Source organism: Papaver somniferum, unplaced genomic scaffold (assembly GCF_003573695.1).
Source record: "Papaver somniferum cultivar HN1 unplaced genomic scaffold, ASM357369v1 unplaced-scaffold_21, whole genome shotgun sequence".
Classification (NCBI taxonomy): Eukaryota; Viridiplantae; Streptophyta; class Magnoliopsida; order Ranunculales; family Papaveraceae; genus Papaver; species Papaver somniferum.
In genome coordinates this window covers 10,979,584-11,004,327 of record NW_020631041.1, presented here as the reverse complement: position 1 = coordinate 11,004,327, position 24,744 = coordinate 10,979,584, and the positions used below count along the sequence as shown (strand labels likewise).

General features: G+C 36.6%; 3 protein-coding genes across 3 annotated transcripts; 1 reads left to right on the top strand and 2 right to left on the bottom strand.

Annotated features, from left to right (window-relative positions):
- Nucleotides 1-1,097: 1,097 nt before the first annotated feature.
- On the bottom strand, nucleotides 1,098-4,647 carry LOC113340194 (protein ECERIFERUM 1-like). Its single transcript, XM_026585406.1, has 9 exons — nucleotides 4,134-4,647; nucleotides 3,777-4,009; nucleotides 3,441-3,679; nucleotides 3,129-3,348; nucleotides 2,625-3,036; nucleotides 2,431-2,538; nucleotides 1,855-2,190; nucleotides 1,513-1,701; nucleotides 1,098-1,423 (listed from the first exon to the last, which is right to left on the bottom strand). Exons 1-9 carry the CDS (start codon nucleotides 4,191-4,193, stop codon nucleotides 1,235-1,237), a joined length of 1,986 nt encoding a protein of 661 aa, XP_026441191.1. The 5' UTR covers nucleotides 4,194-4,647; the 3' UTR covers nucleotides 1,098-1,234.
- Nucleotides 4,648-15,616: 10,969 nt separating this feature from the next.
- LOC113339584 (transmembrane emp24 domain-containing protein p24beta2-like) lies at nucleotides 15,617-16,436 on the top strand. The gene is made up of 5 exons (XM_026584826.1): nucleotides 15,617-15,719; nucleotides 15,804-15,847; nucleotides 15,918-16,103; nucleotides 16,200-16,308; nucleotides 16,378-16,436. The coding sequence occupies exons 1-5, from the start codon at nucleotides 15,617-15,619 to the stop codon at nucleotides 16,434-16,436; spliced, it is 501 nt and encodes a 166-aa protein (XP_026440611.1).
- A 1,539-nt stretch (nucleotides 16,437-17,975) lies between these two features.
- Nucleotides 17,976-22,703, bottom strand: LOC113339276 (protein ECERIFERUM 1-like). The gene is made up of 9 exons (XM_026584577.1): nucleotides 22,569-22,703; nucleotides 22,196-22,422; nucleotides 21,870-22,102; nucleotides 21,560-21,779; nucleotides 21,031-21,451; nucleotides 20,798-20,908; nucleotides 18,870-19,226; nucleotides 18,547-18,756; nucleotides 17,976-18,435 (listed from the first exon to the last, which is right to left on the bottom strand). Exons 1-9 carry the CDS (start codon nucleotides 22,626-22,628, stop codon nucleotides 18,229-18,231), a joined length of 2,046 nt encoding a protein of 681 aa, XP_026440362.1. The 5' UTR covers nucleotides 22,629-22,703; the 3' UTR covers nucleotides 17,976-18,228.
- Between the last annotated feature and the right edge of the window lie 2,041 nt (nucleotides 22,704-24,744).

The window sequence follows — 24,744 nt, the reverse complement described above, 5'->3', positions numbered from 1 at the left end:
AAATTTTCTTAGAAACCCTAGCTTGCTACTCAGTTTTGGGATTTTCAGTCACAACCCTGGCCTGAACAATTTCTTAAGATGATGCTCATCAGGTAACTGTTTCAACTTCTGCATATACATTTCTCTTTGATTAATTGTAGAGTTTTGAACACGATTAGAAACATGGAAATGAAACGAAGAAGATCATTGAGAATTAGAAATAGAAGAAGCAATAATAGTAGTAGCAGCTTTGGTAGTAGAGTTTTGAACATGATTAGAAACAAAAATGAAAAGAAGAAGATCATTGAGGATTAGAAATAGAAGAAGCTGTTGTTTTCTTGATTGTAATGATTTAGTTTTGGTTCATATATTTAGTAGGCTTCCTGTCAAGTCGTTAATGAGATTTAAGTGCGTGTCTAAGCATTGGAGGTCCATAATAACACACGACAGATGTATTTATGGTCTATTATTACTAATAAAATCAGTGCATGTGTGAATCTTTTCTGTGACATTTTTCAGAACTAAGTGCCGTGTTTTCTATGATACTCAGCCATTTATGTAAAACTATCTTCTCAAATTCTCTCATTGCCTTGAATAATTAGTATCTAAACTGTTGCAGTTGCATCCACCTTTTTATCTCCATATGTCTGCCTGCTATAGGTTTTAAAAATATAATATATGGCACCACTTGTTCTGCTGAGTTTAACGGCTATATGAAGTTAATTCTGGGTTTCATGAGTAGATTATCTCTAGTTATACAACAGTCTTGGCGCATGAGCTAGACAGTAGGAATGTAGTAGAAGCAATAAATGGAAGATGTTCGACATTCAAATAGACATCTAATTCCATCATTTAGAGAACTTTGAGGATTGGAAATTTTCTTTTGTTCTAAAAGAGGCTAACAATGTGGCTGATCTTTTAGCTAAAAAAGCTTACAATTATGCTTCTTCTTTGTTTAGATTTAATTTTTTTTTCCGTATTGGTTACTTACCTCAATAGAGGATGACATTGTAAGTTAAAGCTTTATGAAATAGATCTCCCTTCTTAGTAAAAAAAGAAAAACATTCAAGATTTAGAACTTAAACGTCCTACAGGTTGGAATTTATGATACTCTTAGCTTAGGTAAACATTCAAGATTTAATTTTATTTTTTTGTTTGGTTGCAAAAGATTTAAAACTTAGAAGCAATAATAATAAGACAATCGTAGTAATGATGTATTCAATTTCATACATATAATAAACAAGCACTAATTTCTTTAAGCATCAGTAATCGGAACATCCAGAGGACGGAATCCATGTCGTAAAGTTGCAGCCCATACTTTCTCAATGTCTTCCTCGAGCATCAACGACATTGAGCTGCCACATTCGTGACTTTCCCATTTTTCCAGTGCATGAATTATACCAGCCACACGCCATGAGCTCATCACCCTTCTTGGCAACCAGTTCTGTTTCCATGTAACAATATGATTAGTTAAAAATCGATTTTAACTGTAATTATTACGACACATACACGTAATGACGTGGCTGTAATTACCTCGCAGGAGTGGACATTCTCAAGAGCCGGAGGAACCGTCAGTGACGGAGTATTATAATACACGCAATCCTTTCGGACTAGTTCTTTTCTATTCATCCAAGGAGGAAACTGGGAGAAGGGAATAAAAAGTGACCCAGTTGGTGCACTCTTTTCCTCTTCCACGCTGAATCCATCGCCCACCAGCCAAACCTGCACGCATCGTGTCGAAGTTGTTGTTACTGCTGTGCTATTGTTAGCTCATAGCTGGCTTACTTTTGTTGCTCAATAATTATGTTGGATGCAAATAAAGCTAATGTAGATATTTTTTTGTCTCTACATTTATGGTTGATTTTAATCCATTACCTGTTGATGATGAGCATTATCGGTACAAGTTGTTGTAGATGATATTGAGAGGGTCAAGTTACCAGTAACAACATTATTACTACCTAACCACAATTTGAGCTTCTCGAATTCATCCCTTCGTGTCGTAATAACTCGAACGCCTCGTTGACATAGAACAAATGCAATCCCATAAGCAACTTTTGTAAGGTTGCCTCTCATTATCACTTGACTTGTTCCTTTAGGGACCATGTTGTTAACAACAAATGCCACAGCTAAGTTGCTCCCATCTACAATCCTGGTCTTAAGTTTTGGATGCTTTTGTATGTAAATTTCACCATTCCTGTTCAGTTCTTCTCCCTGGTAAATCATTCAGAATGCAAAATAAGTTAATAGAGGTATGGAGCCCCACCCGAGCTCCTTCACCTCCTGATGAGGTTCCCACATGCATGGACTGGTCAATACGTACGGGGTTTAGAACTAAATGCTTAACTAAGTTGGACAGGACACGGGACTGAGATCAATAGAGATGGTACCAGTTGGCTAGTAGTACTCAACAGTAGTTATGACTCATGAGAAGTTGATGCTGCTTGTACTTGCCTGGTTTAAGAGTCCCAAGCTCAAGACCTTTACTCCAGCTTTATCAGCATCAAGTATGGCCTCCTCAATCAATTTGTTTATTCCTTGTCTTTGCTTCGGTGATGTGTACTGCAAGAGTGCAAGTCATTAGTGCAATTAGTACTAATTATTGAGTTTAATCAATGAATTTAACTTCTTAATTTATATCTACTAACTTGGTAAGAGTATCTGGGTACTGCCCATGTCTGCATCTTGAGTGTTCCTTTTCCTTTTCCATATTCGTCGAATATGTTTCTCTCGACTACGAATGTGTTGTTGATGTAACTAAACATCCAATTCAACGGCCATAATATCCCCTTAGTCATCAAGAGATACCATTTCTTGTTAGGAGTAGCGTTGTTATACGGTATGGATGCGAAGGAAGCGAATCCAATGCGTAGATGGTAGATCGAGTCCGGTGTAGTTGGATGGGTTAGGTGAACGACATGAGGCGATTCTTCCTTCCTTTTAAGTGAATTCTCGTACAGATCGTCACTTGACTTGTCCATGGTCCCGTATAAGTAATCGTACATAGGCATGAATAGTGCGTAATTCGTCCGGAACTGAGTGTGGTGAAGTGAATGGTATCTGTTCATCACCAATCATGCAAAATTACGTATATGTGTTATGTGCACCATATGAACGAATCGAATAGGTATGTAGTGTCGTAGTATACTTACGAAGGAGTGTAGAAGATATATTTCATGAATGGAAAGAAGGTAAAGAGAGATGGAGGGACAAGCTCGAAGTTGCAGTGACCCATGTTGTTCATCAAATCGATGTACGTTAGGTAACCGGTAACAGCTACGATGGAAACAGTCTCAGTGGCTATCATTGATAGTATTGGTATCGCAAAAAGTACGAAATACATGAGATGCTCCCCAAATGGATGGATCACAGCTGCCCATTCGCATAGTCATACCGTTAGTTGTTCAGTGGCTACCGTTAAAATTTTAAGTAAAATGCCTATGGATTGAATTAAGCATACTTACAAGTAATGGGTTCAGTGACAATGGAAGAATGGTGGTGGGAATGGTAGCGAGAGTAAAGGAAATGATGGTGCAAAGCTCGGTGAAGCCAATAGTATAAGAACTCGACAGGACCGGTGTGGAGTAAAATGGTTAAGATAATACCATCTGTATTCCAGATGGGTAAGTATGTAGCACCTGGCAGTGGTATAAAATTGTAACCTAGATAAAACAACAGACCCTGCAATATGATCTGATCATCCCTGCATTTGTACGACGTAATACTCTTTAAAAAAATCTCAGAAAGAAAAAACATGAAAATGAATGATCAGTAGGATGGCCGTGATAATTAATTATTACCAGTTGGTTTCCCTGTCAACTTGTTCGAACTCCATTGGTTTGTCGACTATTCGGTTCTTGGATTTGGATGTTCGGAAACGAGATAAGCTTATCCAGATCTGGTTGTGAATGGCTCTCCACAACATAATGGGAAAGATGAGGATGTAAGTCAGGTCTACTCCTCTGTCGTCGTTCGGGATTTTCAGAAAAGTCGAGTAGACGCTATCCACCACCCATGGTGCCAAAACCATGTACTAGAATCATCAAAAGATACACACATAACAATATTAGATGTCATCACTAACTTACTAGCCTTTCTTTAAGGATGATTGGTATAGAAAATGATGTGATCATGATGATTAGAGTTGTACATATTACCTTAAACCTTCCAAGTGGTGTCCATGGCCAATCTGTTAGGATTCCTGGTTTAGAAGCCATATATTAATTTGCGATGTGGACGACTGAGGATCTCTCTCTCTCTCTCTCTCTCTCTCTCTCTCGCACTTCTTTGTATGTAAACTCAGTTGAATCGAAAGATTAAGAAGAGAATTTTGCAATGAAAAGAAAAGAAGGAAAACACAAAACCATAGCAGTGCAGCTAGATAAACAACATATATGGTCATGTACCTTGGACTCTCTCGATAACAAGCCCTTGCAACAATTCCCCTTTAAGTAGGAAAATGTAAACTGTGTGAACACAACAAAACGATCAAACAAACAGTGTTCATTTAATAATTGCTGCTGAGTTATTGTTGAGAAAATTACTACTATTAATATTTCTGAAAAATCAAAAATTTATCATATGGTTCTGGTGCTATTGAAATTCAAACTAGCTCTCGCAACCGCGATTTGGACTTTGGATCGGTACGTCTACGTTGTTTGTTGTTTGCACCAGATGATACACATAATAATCTTATCAGCCATACTAAAAGAATAAAGAAGAGGCCTAATTTGCCATTTTAATTAGGATACTAGACAATATTACTGGTATACATCCATGTGATGTGAGTATGTAACTAGCCGTCCTATATCTACTATTCTACTTCAATTTATTCTTCTCTTTGACTTTGCTTTGTACATTCTTCTGTTTCCATATCCCGCCAACTAATTTCTGCTGCAATGCACATGCATTTCTTATATCTAGTACAAGTACTCAATATATTCCGATTTGGATTTTTAGATTCCTCCCGGCCGGCAAAAATTACTCAATTAGATACTCTGTAACATTTGAAACCACAAGTTAGCTAGATTGATAAAAGTGTGTGAACTGTGAACACCTAAACAGTTAAGTGATGCGCCCAAAATCATCATATCATGATATTCAATCTTGTTGCATATATATTCTTCATGTGCCATGTGGGGACTATACTTTCAACAACTGGCTTGATTAATTAATTGGCTTCATGTTCAAATGTACTAGCTAGCTAATTCATGAGATCGATCGTTCATAAAAACTTGTAGGAAATTGAATAACACGAGGGAGACAGGTCCATAGAGTTTTCAAATTTCACTTCATTGCATCTTCTTCTGTTTTGTACTTGAGTTTACTTTATAATTGTCTGTACTGCCTCGTCCGTCAGTACTCATCAATTTAGTGACGGGCTGTTGAGTGGTGTAGTCGCAGGAAAACCTACAATCACACTCAGATGTATCTAGATTATTACTCAACTAAACATAATGAATTCTTTATTAACTTTCAAGGATTATAATTGATACAATGGATAACAATGACTTTACTTGCTCTCCAAATAAACTTTCTCTCTCCTAGTTTCTTGTCTCACACACACTAACATATCTCTTTCCTACATGACGACCTCTTTCCTTTATATAGTGATTCATCATAGCGGATGACAGCTAAGAAATCCACTATTTTCGGAATCATTGTGCGATACATTCGCTCATTTACACTCACTAATTCTCGCACAGCTTATACTTCGTATAGAACATCACACTTACTCGTGAGTTTGCTGATATCACCCAATACGTCACCTCAACTTTGCCATGTGCGATTGTCCTCGCTTACATCAGATAATCCTTACTTCGCATACTTATTATTTGTGCGATATTCCACTCCTACATTTTGCCTCTTCTCATTTCGCTTACATTGTGGGGTGAGCGATATGAGAATTTTCCATCCTATAATATCGCATGTATGTATCTTTTCGTATTCATCTTGCCGACATTCCTCCGGAATTCCAGTTTTCCTTAATTACGCGTGTATTTTTAACCATTTATCATCTGACACGTCCTTTTAACCTCCTGTTTTTATCCATTCATTCCTCGCATTAACGAAATCTTGAAAAATGGGATTAATCTTTCCTTATATATCTTCTTTCGTCTTCTTCCTTCTTCTTTCTACTTCCTTGTTTCATATTCTCTGCTACTGCTTTCTCTGATCAAAACTAAACTTATTTCATCAAATAACTTACTTCTTTTACTCATCCTCATTCCCATTCTAAAAATGGCTCTTGCTGGTAAGAAGATGGAGACAAAATTCAACAGGTTGAAGAACGAATTCCATTCGAGAGGTTACTCACTTTCTATTCCCTTATCATCTGACTATTCATCCAAACTTAATCTTGATTTGATCAATTCCGATCAATGAAACAATCAAAAAATTATTGTTTCATTGGAACAACTTTCTATTCTTCCAATTCCCTTGTTCAACCCCGAAATACCCCTATTTTATGAAATTCTCGCTGATGATCGATTCGCACGGGGAATATTCCAACTAAGTGGTGATGCGATCAGAATATCATTGGAATATTATCGTCCCGCAGCTGGGCTAGAGTCCTCTTATCCTTATGAGGTGCAAAACGAATCGCATCGTGATAAGGTCATTGGTTTCACCGAATACTCTTGATAATTTCTTCAAAAATTACTATGTTGCAATTATGAAAAGAAATTTAACTAAATGGGACGTTCGCTTAAGAAGAAAAGATGGTATCGCTGAAGATGATAGGATCATGCGAGATGTTGATTGGAATGATAAATCTAAAAATTCTGCTCGTAGATCTAATGACTCGAGCTGGCTTAATTTCCCTATCATTCTAGAGGGTCCTTATATTTCTGGTAAAGCTTAGGATGGTTCTGATATTCCTCTTCCTGAAAAGTTTTCTTCTTACCAACCTTGGAAGTTTGTACTTTCCGAAGCTGAGACAAAGAAAATGGTATGGGGCTTTGCACAAATGTTATCAATATCGCATAATTTCTTCCAATTTCTTATAGTCGTATAAATGTTCTCAATTTCGCATAATAATCCCATTTTTTGCAGACTGCTAAGAGGGCCAAAACTTCACACAATGTATCAGCTTCGCATAACAATAAAGTAAGAAACATTATTTTTTATTTGAACAATATTGTTGCCTCTGTTTCTTATCTTGATTATTCGCGTGGGTGAAATCTTTGGGTGATAAGACTTCAAGTAAAGGTAAGTATATTCCTAAAATGCCTACGTCTAAATCTTCATCAAAAACGACATCTGCAATGGATGATCTCTCTAGGAAGCGTAAAATATACAATTCCTCTTCAAGTTCGGAGTCTAGTGAGGATGACATTCTTGGTTCTGAGGATTCATCAATTCCCTCTTCTTTGAGAGAGTTGTCCAATCTTTTTGCTGGAGATCTTTTGATTGCTGTTGATAATGAAGAATTTAATCGTGCCTTTGGAATGGTCTCTAAAATATGTGACGCTCCTACTTTAGATGATCCATCTCTTCGTGGATCTTCCTCTGCGATAAATCCGAACTTCCAATTCACAATCGGTTCTTTGGTAATATTTATAACTTTACCTTTTGTCTTTTCTTTAGTCTTTCTTTATTCCTAATGGTAATACTTCCTTTCATTCTCGCAGGGAGCCCGTTTATCTTATGTAATCTCCTCGGACTACTAAAGGTGACTTACTAAACTTGAGAAAGAAAATGCCAAGCTTAAAGCTGAGAATTCAACTAATTCTGATTTGATTCGCAGAGCCCGAGAAAGAAATGATGAACTCATTGGTACGTAGCCATTATTTTCCTCGTTCTTCTATTTTTATGCGATAATTCGCATTTCTTATTTTGTTATATTCGAAGACCTGTATAACCTTTCGGATGAGGCTGCCAATCTTCCTGATGGTGAAACCCTTTTAGAACACCTTAATTCTTCTTTAAATAACTATCCCGACCAAGGGTTTGAAAATCTGAATTTGGAAGAATTAAGATTGAAATATGCTGATCTTAGAAAAAGCCATAGATCTTTATTGACTATATTTAATAACTTTAAACGTCGTCTTCATGAGAGCCAAGAACAAATTCAAATTTTGGAATCAAAGAAGAATAAGCTTATTGATGAGAAAGACGAGATTGCTCTTAAGGGTGCACTGGAAAAATTCCAAGAATCCATTGTTGAGGTTCAAAAAGAACGTGATTTAGCTGTGAGCGAAAATAACATACTTGTCGAAGAAAGAAATTTAATTCGCTCTCAGCTTCTCATAGAGAGCGAAGCTGAATTTAGTTGGGATGCTAGGCATCTGAATGATGCTAGAGAGGGTTTAGCTATAAATGTGAGTCTTCAGGATGATCATTCCGCATTGATTAAAGACATTGTTTCCAATTATAAAGGTCAAATATTGCTCTTTTAATACTTGTCTTTTCTTTGGGAATAACATCTTCTTTTATATATCCAAACTCGTTTATTCATATTTCGCAGATAAGGAGAAGAATTATCTTCAGAAGATTGAAGAAATAGAAACTCGCTTAGCTTCTGTGAAAGAGCAGAATTATCTTCAAAAGATTAAAGAATTAGAAACTCGCTTAGCTTCTGAAGAAAAAGATTTATCTTCTCGCAACTCTAAGTATCAGCAATTGAAGAAGAACTTCATCATCATGGTTTCAAACAATATCAATGATGTTAATCGTGCTCGCGAAGCTGTTGTTAAGAAAGTCTGCGTTGAGAATAACATTCTCTTACAAAGTATAAATTTCCAGAAATCCCTGATAATGAACATATTTCTGATATTTCAGACAGTGAAGGAGAAGATGAAGAATCTGAAGAAGAAATAAGTGGTTCTGAGGCTGAGCGAGATGAAGATTAATCATTTTCACTTGTTGTAAATTCTTTGTAAATTCTTTGCCTTCTGAATATTTTCATGTAACCTTAAAAACATACACTTTTTGAGCATTAATTTTCACTCCTTTAATATAAATTCCCTTTGTTCGCATTCGCGTCCAAAATATCATTCTCTCGCATGTATATGAGTCTATCAAATGGGGCAAAAAACATTCTCTTTACATTCCCATTCTAGCCTCTGTTAGTTGACACATCTTGATAGACTTAATATGCTTAATTCTATTTTATAGTTCTTCATGCATTTGGTGTGAATGCGTTCGCAATATTCCTTTTTCCCTGTAAATTCCTGCAAAACAAAATTAGTATAAAATTTTATGTTTCTCACAAGGTCTTATTTTGCCTTCCTATGTAAAGGTCTTATCTTACCTCAATTATGTGCGATGAGATCGCAGGAGGTCTTTACACCGTAATGTATCGACCCATTGACCTCATCTTATCCTTTTCTTGTATTATTTCCTCTTCAGGTTTTATCGCATAAATATGATAAGTCTTAATACTCCCTTGAGTAAAAAGTCTTATGACATTTACGTCTTTTGACACAATTCATCTCCCTAATGGAGGCTGTCGTCCTTATCTTCCCCCTGATTTCCCTTTCAAGGAAGCTTACCTCTACCGGGTTAAGGTTATGGCTTTTCCCATCTGGTTAATTCAGCAACCAGTTGATTTCGCAGTCTCACATCCCAACAACGATGAGGTTTATGGTTGCGAGACCACACCCTAAGTGGGGTATCTTCGGACCGAGTGCATCATAGTCAGGACTTGTCAAGAGTGGAAAGGTACGCTCCAGAGGTCCCGGGCACTCTTGACTCAACCGTGTACCTCGGCGCGCTGATAGAGTTTCTGCACTCCTTAGGAGAGACTTTCTCACCTTAGTCCCTCAATCTAAGATTATTATCTTAGACTGAAAATTTAAGGTACCTCTCTCGGATGGTAATTTTCGTTTATTCTCACCCCAAATCTCCATAACTCAAGTTCCAGGGTCGGTATAGCTTTCCCTTGAGTTATGCTTTCTAGGTTTCTCCGACTATGACGTGAGATAGGTCTTACTTTTTTCCTCTTGCATGTATGCGAACTAGGTTGCACGCCATATCCGGATTCCTAGTCTATCTTGATAAAAATTATCATTTCTGGTGCCTTTTATTAACGTATTATTATAAAGATTCTAATTTTTCTCTTCTTGACACAATATCACTTCATGAAATTAGAATTTGTCATTCCATTTTCAATTTTTGAGTTTATACAACTCCGGTACATAGATTTATTAACTTGTTTCTCAGAAAGAAATACATGTCCATTCCTCATATTATTCACTTATCCCCTTCATTTTTTGTATCTCCTTAAGCTCGCAGATGCTTTTCAGAATATTATTTCGCATAACCCTTTCAATCTCCTTTGTGCGATAACCATCGCACACTTCTTTTTTGTCTTGAAAACACAACTTTTGTCTCTGCATTCTTTCGGTTTCTATAGAAGTAATATTTATGGTTCGCTTAGTATCATTACTTCACAAAAAACCCTGCTTCAGTATTTTGCTTATTTTTTTGTCCAACATTATATAATACGTCCACCATTAACCTCTCAGCTCTTTGACTATCTGCAGCATGCTTTTTCCAATTTCTTCGTTTACTCTCTCTTTCTTCGCACTTGTCAATGTCAATTTCTTGACAATTTCTACTTTCAATTGTATCTCCTCTTATAATACCAACACCCTGGGGTAAAGGAAATTTTATGCACTGATGAAATGTTGAGGCCACACCCAAGATACTATGCAACCATGGTCTTCCAATTAGAGCATTATAGGGTGATTCGACATCCACAACACAAAATACAATTTCTGTTGGCATATTCTGAAGAAGAATCCTCATAGTCACCTCACCTTTTGGCTTGTTCGCAGTTCCAATGAAGCCATAAATTTTATACGTTGAAGGAATCAATTCGTCATCCCTTCCACCCATGGTTTTGTATGTAGGATAAAAGAGAATGTTGACGGAACTTCCAGGATCTATAAGTATTCTATTTATTACCCAAGTGTTTGCTTCATCTTCCTCGTCATCTTCTACCTTTGGTTTCTGATTAATTCCTAATCTCACTACTAATGGACATTCATGCGATTCCCCTCCTCCTGGTGTTTCTTCTGCACTAAATGAGATAGTTTGTTTTTGCCAATCCTTCAATGGTGATACTTTCGCAAGGTTGAGGATTTCTCTTCCATTAGCATCTCTCGCATACACCCTACTTAAGACGTTTTCGTGGAAGTCTTCTATATTTCTGAATGAATGTACAATTGAATTACAATATAGGTTCTTCGCTTTCGCGCCTACTTCAATTACAAATGTATTCTTTCCCTTCTCTTTTGCATATGCATTTCCTCCCGATGGTCTTGGTGGTAAATTCTTTGGTTGTTGTGCTAAGAAATGATCCAATTTTCCTTGTTCAATCATTCGCAATATGATTTTCCTCACATGCAATTACTTGTTGTGTGACCATGAAAGCAATGATATACAAAAAATTCTCTGCTCCTTCTCCCCGGGGGTGGTTCATCCCCTAAATTATGTGGTTATGGGATTTCTTCCATTAGGATGAAAGCTTTCCATACTTTATCTACTGTAGTGTTCAACTTCGGAATGTTTATTTGTTCCCATACTATCGTTTAAGTTCCTTGTCTTTTATTATAATATGGTCGTTGACCTTCTGAAATTTCTGGTGGATTATCCATTCTTTGAATCTTATTACTACCTCCAGGATTTTGAAATTGTCTGTCTCTATACTCTTTGTTAAATTCTGCTTGATCTGCACTACCCATGGCTATTAGTTTTTTTTTCCATTTCTGTAATGTTCCTTCCTTGATTTCCCTGCGACGTACTCGCAACAGCATTTGTCAGTCTTGGGAGTAAACTTGCATTTCCACCTTTCGCATCAGGTACTGCAACTGGGTATAACTCCATATCTCTTTGTTTCTCCTCAAGTGCTATGTACTCCTCTTGAAATTCGCGCAGCTCTGACATCGTTATTGTATCCTTTATCCTAAATATTTGTGTATATAATAAATATGTAGCGAAGAGAGCATTGATAAACGCAAGAATAAGGTGTCGCTCATCCACACGTCTTCCCATTTCGCTACACATGGTTCTCCAACGTGTTGTTAGATGATGTAAACTTTCATTTGTTCTTCTGCGAAGTCCGAATTTCGTCTCAATTTCTGGTCTTGACATATTATTGCTAATATATTGTCCTAAAAAGACGTTCTGTAAATGGTGGAATGATCCAATGGATTTTATCGGTAGTCCTTCAAACCATTTCAGAGCTTCCCCTGCCAGGCTCACAGCGAAATATTTACACATTATTGCGTCATTGTTTTCCCACTGCAACAGAGATCGTGTGTAAGCTTTCACATGTTGTATTGCACAAACGCTTCCATCAAATATGCTAGTGAATGTTGGTAAACTGCACTTAGACGGTATCACTGCCCTTTGAATCTTCTTTGTAAATGGAGTTTTCCTAGTTTCCTCCACTGCTTCCTCTAGTTGTCTCCTTCCACCATTTCTTTTCGCAGTCATCATTTCTCTTAATTCCGCCATTTCATTAAGAATTTCTTCACTGAAGCTTTGATCTATATCTTCGCGCATAGGTTTTTTTAATCTTGCTTGTCTCAGTCTATTTGCATGATTATACTGACGTATTGCCTCTTGTATCTCATATTCTTCAGCTTCTTCTCTTCTTCTCCTACGCCTATCAATGTTCGTTTCGATCTGTGCTCTATCTTGTCGTTCCTCTTCACCTGTGCGATCATGTTGATGTATTGACATTTCTCTTTCTTGTGGTGCAACCCAGCCTTGCTCTATATCATCCATGCGATGAAGTTCGCGCCGCCTTACTCGATTATCATGATTATTTTGACGTAATGCTTCTTGCAATTCTCTCTCTTCAATTTCTTCCCTTCTTCTTTGTCTGTCTCTTTCATTCCTCACACGAGTAGCTTCCCTTTCGCGTTCGTTCTATGATATTAACATTTCTCTTCCATGCAACATCATATGTCCTTGCCTCAGATCCTCTTCTTCTCTTTCGAAATAATTATGTGTACGATGTGGAAGTTCACGCGGATGCTCATATCGATTAGTTTCCAAATCTTGAGATACATCCCTTCTCCTTTGTTGGTCATGTGGATTATCATCTACTTGCATGTTTTCTTCAATAGCTTCCATGCGTTGTCTTCGCCTATTATCTTCTTGATTGGATCGACTTTGCCTTGATGAACTCTTACTTGATCTCGACCTGGATCGTGTGGCACTTCTCGATCTCTGTTCTTGCAATCTAAGGTTCTCTTCTCTTAATTCATCATTCTGACGTATCAAATTCGCACGCTCTTCACCTTCTCTTTGTCGTTCCACAATCAATCTTTGTCTAAGATCTGCAAGTGTCATATTTTCATCATTCCCCTCAATTCTTCCTGTATCCCCAGTTCGTTGTATTTCCTCTTCAGTTGAACTTGTTTGCAAAGTATGAACGCTCACTCTATCATAATCAATATCATTATTCCTCTCTTGTTCACACTGAGGTCCAATTGGATTTTCGTTCCCTTGATTTTCTCTTACTCTTTCTTCTTGTTGATCAAGATTTGTAATTCTTCTTCTTTCAGCAATTCTATTGCTCCTTCTGGTTGTTGTTCCCTGTTCAATAGTAGATCCAAGTATCACCATCTTCAATTTCCAGATCTTACTTTTTCCAAGATTCTACGAATTTACTACCAGGATTTATCACCCAAAGTTGTTCCTGGCGCCAAAAATATAGTTGCAGGAAAACCTACAACCACACTCCAATGTATCTAGATTATTACTCAAGTAAACATAATGAATTCTTTATTAACTTTCAAGGATTATAATTGGATACAATGGATAACAATGACTTTACTTTCTCTCCAAATAAACTTTCTCTCTCCTAGTTTTTTGTCTCACACACACTAAAAGATCTATCTGCTACATGACGACCTCTTTCCTTTATATAGTGATTCCTCATAGTGGATGACAGCTAAGAAATCCACTATTTTCGGAATCATTGTGCGATACATTCACTCATTTACACTCACTAATTCTCGCACAACTTATACTTCGCATAGAACATCACACTTTACTCGTGACTTTGCTGATATCACCCAATGCATCACCTCAACTTTGCCAGGTGCGGTAGTCCTCGCTTACATCACATAATCCTTACTTCGCATACTTATTATTTGTGCGATATTTAACTCCTACAAGTGGATCATGTTAAGTATAGCCCCCCATTTCCTGTAGTCCCTTTATGTGAAGTGTATATGCTTTGGGCAACTCCGAACTTGCAAGCCGGCAGCAACAGAACCAGGAATCTGCGCTCGGGGGCTGAGGCTAAACGAAAAAGGAAAAAAAATTCTCTTCTTCCCATATGGAATTACATACTTTTCTTTATTTCTTGTATATTGAGGTTCGGCTAGGTGACAGAGTCATATTTTAACAATTACATACTTTTTGTTTCATTTCCCGTATACTGTCATATTTTAACTTGGGCATAGAATTATGTATAGTAGTAATGGATAGTATCATAATACGAAATGGCGTCCGAAGGCCAATTTTTCAAATGTTATTTTTTATATGCATGGCTTTCGCGCATGGGTTTGACAAAAGATAATGAAATTATGAATTTCATATGAGATGCAAATACGAAGTTACAAATTAATCAAATGACAAGCACCAATTTTATATCTAAATCTTCTCGCATCAACATCGACCAATTAGACATAAAATCAAATGGAAAGCTAAACCAACCTAATATATATACTTTAAGTTTTACATAAAGTTAAATAGAGGTAATTTTCAGGGGGAGACAATATAGAATAGTGCTTCTAGAGATCAGAAATAGGCCTGTCAATATCTGTTCGATATCCGGAATCCGTTTCCGAGTATTCGAGATTCTATAGGATTTTATCCATTTTATCGGATATCAGATCGGATATTCTATCAGATATTTCTTCCTTAATATATCGTAATTGGATTAGGCTCCATCCGAATTGTTAATATCTGATATCTGATAGAACAAGGACTTACTTGTTACCCTAACCATATTAGAGTCAAGTAGAAGAGTAAGGAAAAATATCCGATATGAAATGTTTGAGAAATTGAAATTAAATTTCAATTATGAACATGTTGTACAAGGTTATTAATATTTTTTATCAGAACCGGATATTATTGGATAAATATCCGATATCCGATAGCTTAGCCTATCGGATACGGATTTCCAAATATCCGACGGATATTCATCCATTGACCTCCCTAACCAGAAAACTTGCTAGCTGAAGCTTAATAGATCATAAACAACTCAAATTTGAAATCTCCAATTTTACCTCACAACGACAAAACTACAAATGAGGAGGTAAAAAAGAAAAAGAAAATGCCGCAAAGGAGTTAAGATAGGAGTGATATACTATAGTGAAAACTACAGGGAGACCCATTTTTCAGATTTTTTCCACTGTGAAACCCACGCCAAGAAATCTGAAGGGGCGCACCCATTTTTTAGGGAAAAAATATTCTGGAACCCAAAATTATTGAAATTAAATTTTATCGTACTCTTCATCTTTCTTCTTCTCTTTTTCTCTTCCATCTCCAGATCCTATCTGATTTCAATCTGATTTCATAAAAATCCGAAATTTCTTCATTGAAAACAAGTTTTAGCGGTAGATATATGATTATATCAAACCTTGTTTCAAGAAAGTGAAGTTGTAGATCTATGATTAACAGGGTTTTGATTGCTGGAAATACATGGAACTGCAGCTGTTACGGAGGAGAAAGTGAAGCCAAGAATGAATGGGTTGAGATGTTATTGAGCAATTGTAATAGATTTAGATGGTTTGGTTGGTTTAATGGTTGCAGCTGATCATATGGAAGGTGAAAGTGGTACTGTGAATGAATCCAAGATGTACCATGGAATTCTGGTTTGAAAGACGGTATCGATCTTATTGTAAGTTTTATGTCTTTTTTTTTTGATTGCCGTGTTAAAATGATGTTCTATAGGAGTAACGATAATGCAGGCAAAGGATCCAAGAGGAGAATTGGTTCACTATTCTCATGACAAGACGAGCGAGAAATTTGAGTTTGTGGTTCACAGGGAAGGTCTGCACCAATTTTGTTTCAAGAACAAGGGTCCTCATTACGAAACCGTCGACTTTGATATTCATATTCGCCATTTTGCATATCATGGCCAGCGTGCTAAGGACGGGATGATTGGAGAATATCTAAGGTTTTGAATACTCTCGTATTTCTTGATAAAAATGGAAAAGGTGACCTCCCTGTTTCTTGCACATGGTTTTGCAGAGCACCTTAACCCATTGATGACACAACTCGCAAAGTTGCAACAATCTCTCTTTGACGTCCAGTTCGAACAGCACTGCCTAGAAGCTCAGACTGATCGCCAAGCTATATGTTGTATCTATCTCCCATAGTCAAAAAAGTGATGACAACAGTCTGATTTAAAATTGTTGTTTTGGGCAGTGAATCAAGGAATGAGTAAGAGGGCAATGCACAAAGCAATGTTGGAGATGAGAAGATAGTTATTGCAAGAAGAAGTTACAGGAAATGATTTTACTGTCGGGAATTAATGTATGACTGTTATGCAATACAGGGAAAGAGAAGCACGAATTGTTGTTGTGCAATACAGGGAAAGAAAAGCACATAATATGATTATGAATTTATAAAAATGGATGTATAACCTATTATGCATCTACAAAATTTTTTGCATAACCTATTATGAAGTCCAGAACAAGGTTGCATAACACTTTATGCAGCAATTTTTTTGTCACTATTAAAACCAACAAAAACAAAGACTGCATAACTTGTCATGCACCTATAATAATATCTGCATAACATGTTATGCAGTCGCGAAAATAGATGCATAACCTGTTATGCATTTGAAAATACGGCTGCATAATGCATTATGCATCGAGAAAATTGTTGCACAATCTTTTATGCATCGAGAAAAAAGATGCATTATGCATTATGCATCTATTTTTTATGCACGCACTAATACATTCGTTACATAACTTGTTATAGATGCATAAATTTGTTATGCATATGCATAATTTTTTATGCAGTCGAGAAAATGGTTGCATAATTCGTTATGCGTCTGCAGAATGTGTTATGCATCTTTTTTGGTGGCTGCATAATGGTTATGTAGTCAGTTTTCGAAATTTTGCCTAAAACGATGATCACCTCCGATTTTTTCATGAAAAACAAAAATTTGATATTGTTGTTTGTACTCGTTGCATAGCTCTCTTTAAAAGATTTCCAATCATATAAAATTTATAAATTTCTAAGGTGCGGATTTTTAGATATGTTATGTCCAAGTTGAGTTGCCAATTATACCCCTGATGCTAACTCAGTCATGCAGATGCATAATCCGTCATGCAGAAGTTTTTAATAATTTCATATAATTATGGGTGTCACTGAAATAATTATGGGTTCACAGTACCCAAAATTAATTGTGGGTCTGAGAATGAGAATATTTTTTTTTGGGTATCCCCCTAATTTCCCCTATACTATAGTGTTCGACTATAATTCCAGGGTGGGCTAAATTATTTTTTCTGGACCGTCCCTACGGGCCTAAAAAGCTTTTAGAAATTTTGGGGTGGGCTGCTTTCCTCACTGTAAGTCGGTTTTCGAGGTTAGTTAGGTCTATGGACTTTAACATAATATCAAAACAGGATAGGTGTTTAGGTGGTGTGTGGACATTTGTTGGTTTGCTTGGCTTTGTTTGTTTGGCCCGCTAAGGGATTGTTTGTTTGTGATTCATTAAGAGTACTGATTCTTTCTTATTCTCTTCTTCTTCGTTGTGTAACCCCATAAGGGTATTGTTTGGCCTTCCGTGTGAGGAGGGTGTGTGTCAGAGTATAACCCCACATCGCCTTGATTTTTTGGGTTTGTGAATTGTATCTGTCTTGGACAACCTTAACTTTGCAAGCCGATTTTTGAAGTTAGTTAGACCCATGGACTTAACAAAAAATATTCTCATAAATTTGTATTCTCATAAACTGAATGCAAAAGATTTCAGGTAAGTATATAATCATAATATATGGGAAATTCTCTAAACAGACTGCGAGAAGAAGCGCGAGTAATAGATTATTATTCTCTTATATGGTGGCAAAAGAGGCAGGCGCAAGAACCTATAAGCGCTCTACCCCATCTCAATGCTACAATTAAAATTAAAGCTTCTTGGTTCCATGTTTTATTATTTAGAGTTTACTTATATAACATTACAAATAGGATATATAGAAAGAAAAGAATACATATATCTCACGTCTCATACTAATAATCCTGATTATAGATGATAACAAGGTACGTGACCAATTAAGCAGCAATGACAGCGCTGGTGCAGGGAACAGGTAAATAATAAGGGCGGAAACCATGGCGCAAACCAGCAGCCCATACTTTATCGATCATGTTGTCATTCTCCTTGATAAACCAATTCCCACATTCATGTCCTTCCCAATCCTCCAGTGCGTGCAACATTCCCGCGACTCTCCATGCACTCATTACCCTTCTTGGCAACCAGTTCTGTTAAATATTATCATCCAGTTAGAAATCTACATAAACTACAGATAGAGATGATTATGTGTTGTTACAACGTACACACGTCTAACTTATCAAAACGACCCATTTACGTACCTCACAAGAGTGCACATTCTCGAGAGATGAAGGGATCATCATGGCTGGTGTACTATAGTAAACACAATCCTTGCGAAGAATATTAGCTGCCCCTTTCGGATTCTTCTTAAAATTAGACCAAGGAGGAATCTGTGAATATGGAATGAAGATGGTTTCTTTTGGTGCACTCATATGCTCCTCGCTACTAAATTCGTCGTCCACTAGCCACACCTACACATGTATTTGAGACTTCAGCAACTAGTAATAGCTACATAATCTGCCAATCTGGGATCGATCGATAACCTGAACATAGGCATGCATGAGTAGGTAATATACGTATGTACCTGACGGTTTCCATGAGCACTATATTTTGTGGAGGGAATCAAATTATTTGCTGCCAATAACGACGCCTGTGATGCTGACGAAGTGCTGAAAAACCGTGACCTGAGCTTCTCAAAATCATCGGTGCTCTGCAACTTAACCACAACTTGAATTCCTCTTTGGCACAAAGCCAAGGCAATGTAACAAGCCAGCTTTGTAAGTCTCCCTCTCATCATAACAACTACTTGCTGCTGCGTCTTAAGATTAGTGATGCTGTTAAGCACGATAGATGCAGCTAAGCTACTCCCATCTACAATCTTAATCTTCAAGTTTGGATGCTTTTGTATATAAACTTCACCATTTTTGTTCATTTCTCCTCCCTGCATTATCCATAATATACGTTTAAACTTATCACACTGAAACATGCATAAGAGTCTAGGACCCATGGATCTACTCAGCCCAGAATCCAACATTTATTTATTTTTATTTTAAAGAGTTATATGGATCACTTGCAGGGAAAAGAAAATTTAAGAGTTACATGGATCACTTAAAAGGAAAAAAAGAAAAAACCACAGGCTATGAAACTAAAAGACCACAGCCCCCCATTATAGAAGAATTATAGAAGATACTACCTAAATAATAAGTCGGATTCAAAACTAGGAATGCCTTGACATCAAGAATAATATCCTCTGCCATTAGGCTTTTTGAACCAAATACGAGAGGTTTAGTTGAAATTGATTAGCTTAGATGTATGGAAATGAAAACACACAATAAGTAACGTAGTCATTTGGGTATCCTAAGAACATATATCTCGGTACCATAGATAAAAATAACACAACAACCTCTAAAATAAAATTCATCAGCCAAAAATAAAAAAACCAAAAAACAGAAACGTGCATATTTCCACTGTGGTCGGTAGATTTGAATTTTAACAGTTTTTGAAATTTAAATTACTAGGTAGCATTCAAGATGATTAATATTAAAGTTGTTCCCTAAAGGCTAGGACATTTTAATGGGGACTAGAAGGCTTCAGATATAAAATTTTAAAATCTTTCATAATTAACACGAAATTTTATCACTAATCATCCAAATTAACTAAGTAGTCAGGGGTAATTTTGCCATTAAAAAATAATTGGTTAAGGGGTTTTCCATTTTACTTCGAAATGTCTCTTTTTTGTCACATAGTGATAGGCCCAAATTAATTCTTATAGGCCCCAATTTAGCGAGGCATTTTAATGTGAAATGGAAGTTTTAATGTGGACTAGAAGGCTTCAGTCCACATTAAAATGTAGGAGCAGTAAATGTGAACTGGAAATGAGTGGGATAATGTTGTCTGCTATTAAATGAATCATAAAGTTTCTGATGAAACGCCGGATGATCAGCTGATCCTCTGGTCTGGTAACTCAGCTCTCTCCTCACCAGCCATATGTATGGCCAGCCGGCATTTTATCTTGATGCACTGCTTAACTACTATTTAATTTACTCAGAAATAAATATCCATGGAGGTACACTCACATGTTATGCCCTTTTCTATATATATACTATATACGCATACGTAGTATTGTTGTACAATGAATGAATACGATTCGACTAAGCAGGAGAGCTACCTTGTTGGGTCATTGCCGGAAGAATAAAAACTACAACTTTTGACCAACAATGACTGGCCGGAAGAATATTTTTCGGGAAAAGAAAACGGAATAAAATTTGTGAGAAGCATATATGATCCTGAGAGGCATAGCTCTCTGAAATCACCTGTTTTTTTCCCACTGTGGGCTTCTGTCGAAATTTTCCTGGAGATTTTTGGGGGTGTAGCATTACAGTTAATACATACCTATGTAGGTTCGTTTTCATTAATTTTGTTTTTAAAAGCTTGCTAGCTAGCTATGCAATAGTTTGAACGATTGACCTAATAACAGCATATCGGTAATGAAGAGATCAAATATATACGTGCCTGGTTTAAGAGGCCTAAGCTTATCACTTTGGCACCAGCTTTATCAGCATCAAGTATGGCTTTCTCAATCAAACTATTTATTGTTCCTCTTTGCTTTGTCAACCCTTTGTACTACAAAACAACAACAGCACAACACGTATGGTGGGTTAGGTCCATGGTTTTCATAATCCTAGCTATGTCACTAATTCAAGTAATTAATAATATTGCATGCCCCTTGAATACTGTTTACTTACTTGATTAGAATATCTAGGTATTGCCCATGTCTGTACTTGGAGTAGCTTCTTGGTCACTTGGTGATCATCAAAAATGTTTCTTTCGAGTACAAATGTGTGGCTCAACATCCTTTGAAACAATATGCTCCACAAAAATGTCAATGGCCATAGAACCCATTTGATGATGAAATAGTATTTGTTGTTAGCTCCTCTCGTATACGGTTCTGAGGCTAAGGATGCAAATCCTAGCCGTAAATGGTAGATGGAATCCGGTGTAGTTGGATGAGTTAGGTGAACGACGTCCGGTGATTCTTCCGCCCTTTTCAGCGAGGTTTCGTAAAGTTCGTCACTGGACTTGTCCACTGTACCGTATATGTAATCGTACATTGGCATGAACAATGCATAATTTGTTCTGAATTGGGTGTGATGAAGTGAATGATACCTGTTGAATCATACCATGCATATAATCATATTATGTTATTTATTTATGAAGATTAATATATAGCAAGGAAGTAATTTATTTAATGGGATCGGTCAAGTATATACTTACGATGCAGTGTAGAAAATGCACTTGAGGAATGGAAATGTTGTGAAGAGAGAAGACGGTATAAATTCGAAATTGCAGTGGCCCATGTTGTTCATAAAATCAATATAAGTGATATACGCAGCGAAAGCTACTATCGACCCAGTCCCGGTGAAAACCATATTTAACAATGGTATCATAAACAGTGCGAAATACATAAGGTGCTCCCCAAATGGATGTATCACAGCTGCTCCGAGATGCCAATATCAATATCCTCATTATATTAATTAATTAAAATCACAGATGAATTATGTTAGGCCAGTTCGTAATTACTTACAAGTAATGGGTTCAGTAGCAATGGAAGAGTGATGGTGGGAATGGTAGCGAGAGTAGAGAAAATGGTGATGCAAAGATCTGTGAAGCCAATAGTAGAGGAACTCGACAGGACCGGTATGAAGTAGAATAGTCATGACAACACCATCAGTTCTCCACAAGGGAAGGTGTGAACCGCCCTCCAGATATTTTTGTCCCAGATAAAACATCAGTCCTTGCAATATGATATTATCATCCCTACAAGATTTACATGTATGTTAGTAATTATACGTTGATTTATGAACTTTGAACCCTGCTAGCTAGCTAGCTACCACATAAAATCTAACATACCAGTTGCTTTCTCTGTCGACTTGTTCAAACTCGATAGATTTGTCGAGTATCCTGTTTTTGGATTTGGAAGTTCTAAAACGAGAAAAGCTTATCCATATCTGGTTGTGAATCACTCTCCACAAGAGAAATGGAAACGTGAGGGAGTAACTCAAGTCCCATTTCCTGGTATCTGATTCGAAGAACAATGGAGACAGGCTATCCAACACAAAAGGAGCCAACAAAATGTACTACATGACAAAGTACCGAAACAAACATTATCAGTTCATTCATTCACACATATAACAAATAATCTCGATTGTGGTTTATCGATGACTTGATGATAATATTGAAGGATGCATGAGCAAAATTTGATTGTATTTGTACTACTACATACCTTGAACCTTCCAAGAGTTGCCCATGGCCATTCAGTGAGGATGCCTGGTTTAGATGCCATGTCCCTGATATATTTCAAATGCTCACTGTGTGTGTTTATAAATGGCTAAGAGGGATGGGCACATATATATACACTACTGGCATGGCTTTAAATTGGTCATGGTACATATGTCATATATATCCCTCTCCAGAATATACAGCTAGAGATGTCTTGGATTTGAGTATAATTCGTTGTTTTCAGATTGCTTAATTAATTAGGATCTGGTTAATTACTCGGGTTCTCCATCTAGAATCGAATAATTGGGTACTGAATATTAACATTAACATCACATATTAGTATGTTTAACCTTCGTAATGTATGTTAACGTACATAAATGCAGCACCATTTTGAGTTCAAGTCCGACATTAGTTCATTAAACAAAAATGACGAGCATAACCAACACTAGTAATTACCGAGGCAGTCCAAGAGATCGACATGGTAGGATGCTCCAAATTGAACTGACTGGTGACATCAACACTCATCTGATAGAGGTAGTTAGGTGTTGAGAGTTGGTAAATCAAAATTAAACAGCGTGCACTTATGGTATATAATATGTTACTGTATGTACCTATTTATAAATCTTAATGGCATGCCCTGCTATACGTATACAGAACGTACGTTTATTTGAATACCATGTTCTGTACGTATCTTTAAATCCTGGTTATTACATGCCACAATATTTATTCGTATATGGTTAGGTGTTGGAGGTTCAATTAAATAAGTCGATCATCATCCCAACAACATAAATTCGATGATCAACAACATAAATTCGTGTGAGCAAGCTGGAATGGCAATGTCTTCCTACGTGCAAGAATGCTATGGTTTGGTAAATCACAATCAGAAGCAGCAATTTCATGTGGTAGCATCACCATCATCGATCACCACCATATGCATGCATTAATGACACCCAACATAGATATTTAATAAATGATTTTTCGTAAAAGAAGTAGAATTGTTGGAAAACGATTAACAAAAAGAAAAAAAAATTAAAAGTTTTAATAAAAAATAAATATTTATTGTTTTATTTTGTGAATGAAATTTTTTAGTCCCACATCGTGGAGTTTTCAATTTTTAGTAGTTTTAAGAAACTATATAAATCTTTTAGTCCCACATCTGGGAGTTTTTCTTCTTAAGTTGTATTTGTCAATTATATAAAGAAATTCACTATTTTTGTAAAATCTATGGGAAAGGGGTTGCTCTATATTTTAGAGGGACCCCTACGGGAAAAATTTTATAGCGTTTCTTAAGAGTTCGAGACTTTCCTTAACGGTTTTTTTTTCCGGAATTGCCAAGCTCAAGTTGAGCATCTACTACATATGCTAGTAGTAGGTGTAGTAGGGTGTTTTATCCTGCAGATATCCGTCCTGTGAGAGATATAGCATCACTCTTGAGTGTAGCCAGGCGCTAATGTCTTAAGGGAAACGTGTTGAACACGTGACTCACTCTGTTTTTCCAAAGTTTTGCCTTGTTGCTGTTGTGGAGATATGAGAAGCTCGTTCGTTTCGTCAATCGATCAATTCCATTATAAAGGAGATAAGTATCAATAACTTTTGCTTATTTGATTGTTTCTTTATTTTAATTATTGCACCCAACAATCTTAAGACATTAATATGTGTAATAATAAAAAAATGGTTGGTTGGTTTGTGAATCATGAATGTTAATTGTGGAATGAAAAACAAAAACGAATTTTTTGGTCAGCTGTAGAGTTTCGATATTATCTCTTAACCTATAAGGAATTTCGATGAACCCTTTTGAAACAACGTAGTAGACATCCTGATAGTTACCCATGCAAAATTTCAGAATTTTTGGAGTTATAAAGTATTTTTTTGATATTTTACAAAACAGACAAATGTTCCTGAAAAATTCTGACGGGCAAACTTTTATTGTTAACTAAAGTATTTTTTATGGTAGCCCCTTTCCTACGTGCAAGAATGCTATGGTTTGGTAAATCACAATCAGCAGCAGCAATTTCATGTGGTAGCATCACCATCATCGATCACCACCATATGCCTGCATTAATGACACCCAACATAGATATTTAATAAATGATTTTTTCGTAAAAGAAGTAGAATTGTTGGAAAACGATTAATGAAAAAAAAAAATTGTTTACCAAACCATAGCATTCTTTCATTCAGCT